A 2,290-nucleotide genomic window follows, 5' to 3' on the forward strand; every position below is an offset into this window, starting at 1 on the left:
GTTTAGCATTTAAAGAAGTGGCTTCTCAGGATAAAGGTATTTCTATAGATGACAAGGAGGAGGAAAAGTAAACAGGTAGGATGCCTAGGGCATAATCTGAATTCTTTAGATTGGCGTTCAAGGACATTTCCATTTTATAGAATAGGTTAGGTGAATACAACACAACTCCTTCCTCTTGTATGGTAAGCTGGTTTAACTAAAACCTTGAGTTATCTTTTATAATTTTGAAGTCTAGAAATGCCCTTTCTTTTGTAGTTGCCCTATAAACTCAATGAAGATATTAAAACCTTGCTAATCCTTCAGAAACAATTTGAACCTTAGCTTGTATCATAAGCTCTCTTTGATTTCTTCAACCAGCTTGGTAAGCAACATGAGCACCTATTTTACATGACACTTAATATAATTATTTTATTTAGACCTCATAATATCCTACAAAGCAATTATTTTAAATCTTACTCTTAAAAGTGGAGACTAAAACTCCAATTATGACATCTGTACAAAATTCTACAACTAGAGCTGGTTGGATCAGTATTAGAATACTGGTAGGTTCAATTGACACCAAAACCCATGTTATTTCTATCTCTCAGTGTGGCCTTAAGTATATACTACCATGAGTGGGAGAATAAAGAAAATGTCACTTTCTAAGTCACCTTGGACAATCACTTTTCTCCTTGTATTTTATCATTTTAAAAAATGTGGTTTCTAAGCTGGGAAATACATATACAAAGGTTTTTTCATTGCCTTTTATATTTTTGTTTACAGTATTCTGTATGTATTTAATAAAGTTATTTCATAAAAAGTAAAACAATCATTTACTAATACAAATGAGGATATGAATAGCATTTCACATACCTCTGAACCATAGAACATAGATTTTGGAGAGACTCTAGACATCATCTAATCCAGTCTCCTCATTTTCTAGATGAAGTGTTTGCAAGGGAGAGAGTGAGGTAGACCATTTGGCCAAAGCTGGGGGAAAGTGTGTGACTGAGTTGCAACTCAGTTATTCTGATTTCCACCTGAATGATTTGAGATATGAATAGTTGCTTTCCTGGCAGGCAAATTGTGAGTTTTGATAGCACAGACTATGGGGTTGGGCTGCCTGCTGTAGACTCTCAGAAGCTGCTGCACAAAAGCCTTTGCAGAGCATGCTTCACCTCCTTGTTCCGCAAAGTGTAAATGAATGGGTTGAGCATTGGAGTTACGATTGTGTAGAAGACAGCAGGGGCCCCAGCTCCTGCCTCACTGGAGCGAGGCTGCAGGTAGATACAGACAGGTGGCACGTAGTACAGGAGCACCCCAGTGAGGTGGGCAGTGCAGGTGGAGAAGGCCCGCTGCCGGCCCTGGGCTGTGCGGATGCACAACACAGCTGCCACGATGAAGATGTAGGAAATAACGATGAGGATGAGGCAGCCTGCAGCCACGATGCCAATGCTGGCAAGCATGACTAGCTCATTAATGGTGGTGTCTGTACAGGCGAGCTTTAGGACAGGGGGTATGTCGCAGAAGAAGTAGGCAATGTGGCAAGGCCCACAGTAGAGCAGGTGGAAGGTGAGGGAGGTGTGGATTGCAGCGTGCGTGGCACCTATGGCCCAGGTGATTCCAGCCATTTCTGCACACATCCTTCTGTTCATGGCCACTGGGTAGTGCAGGGGTTGACAGATAGCCAGATAGCGGTCATAGGCCATGACTGTGTACAGGAAGCACTCAGTGCTGGCCAGAAAGTGGAAGCAATAAAGCTGTACGGCACAGCCCTCAAAGGAGATCACCTTCCCATCCAGAGTCAGCAGGCCTGCCATGACCTTGGGCACTGTCACTGTAGACAAACAGGCATCCAGGAAGGAGAGGTGCCCCAGGAAGTGGTACATGGGTAAGCTGAGGTGAGAGTCAGAGCCCACAGTTAGGAGGATGAGGAGATTCCCAGCCACAGTGATGCTGTAGATGAGGAGGAAGAGGAGGAAGAAGAGGCTAGGATGTTTAGCTGTGTACCTCAAACCCTCCAGGAAGAAGTGGCTCACCACAGTCTGGTTGGGGTTCTCCGTTGTCATGGTCATCTTCTCACACACAGAGCGGCTAGTCATCCCCTTTGCAACAAAACTGACATTAACGGAATAAATAGCTGTATCCCTTTCCTGAGATGTCATTATCCATCAAGCCACACCACCTTGGTCTTACCCAGTAAGCAAGAGAAAGATGTACAAGTTCATCTTACAGTTTTGTTCTGCTCTAGTCTAGTGCTTCCTTGCTGTTTATTTCTTCATAATGAATCTTTCAATACAACATCTGCAGT

At 43.4% G+C, this 2,290-nt stretch overlaps 1 protein-coding gene across 1 annotated transcript; it reads right to left on the reverse strand.

The window, feature by feature from the left end:
• Positions 1-1,115: 1,115 nt before the first annotated feature.
• Positions 1,116-2,081, reverse strand: LOC100970443 (olfactory receptor 10S1). Its single transcript, XM_003819955.2, has one exon. It carries the CDS (start codon positions 2,079-2,081, stop codon positions 1,116-1,118), a length of 966 nt encoding a protein of 321 aa, XP_003820003.2.
• Positions 2,082-2,290: the final 209 nt, after the last annotated feature.

Source organism: Pan paniscus, chromosome 9, assembly GCF_029289425.2.
Source record: "Pan paniscus chromosome 9, NHGRI_mPanPan1-v2.0_pri, whole genome shotgun sequence".
NCBI classification, from domain to species: domain Eukaryota; kingdom Metazoa; phylum Chordata; class Mammalia; order Primates; family Hominidae; genus Pan; species Pan paniscus.

Coding starts and splice junctions, on each gene's coding strand:
- LOC100970443 (XM_003819955.2), bottom strand. CDS start 2,081: ATGACTAGCCGCTCTGTGTGTGAGAAGATGACCATGACAACGGAGAAC.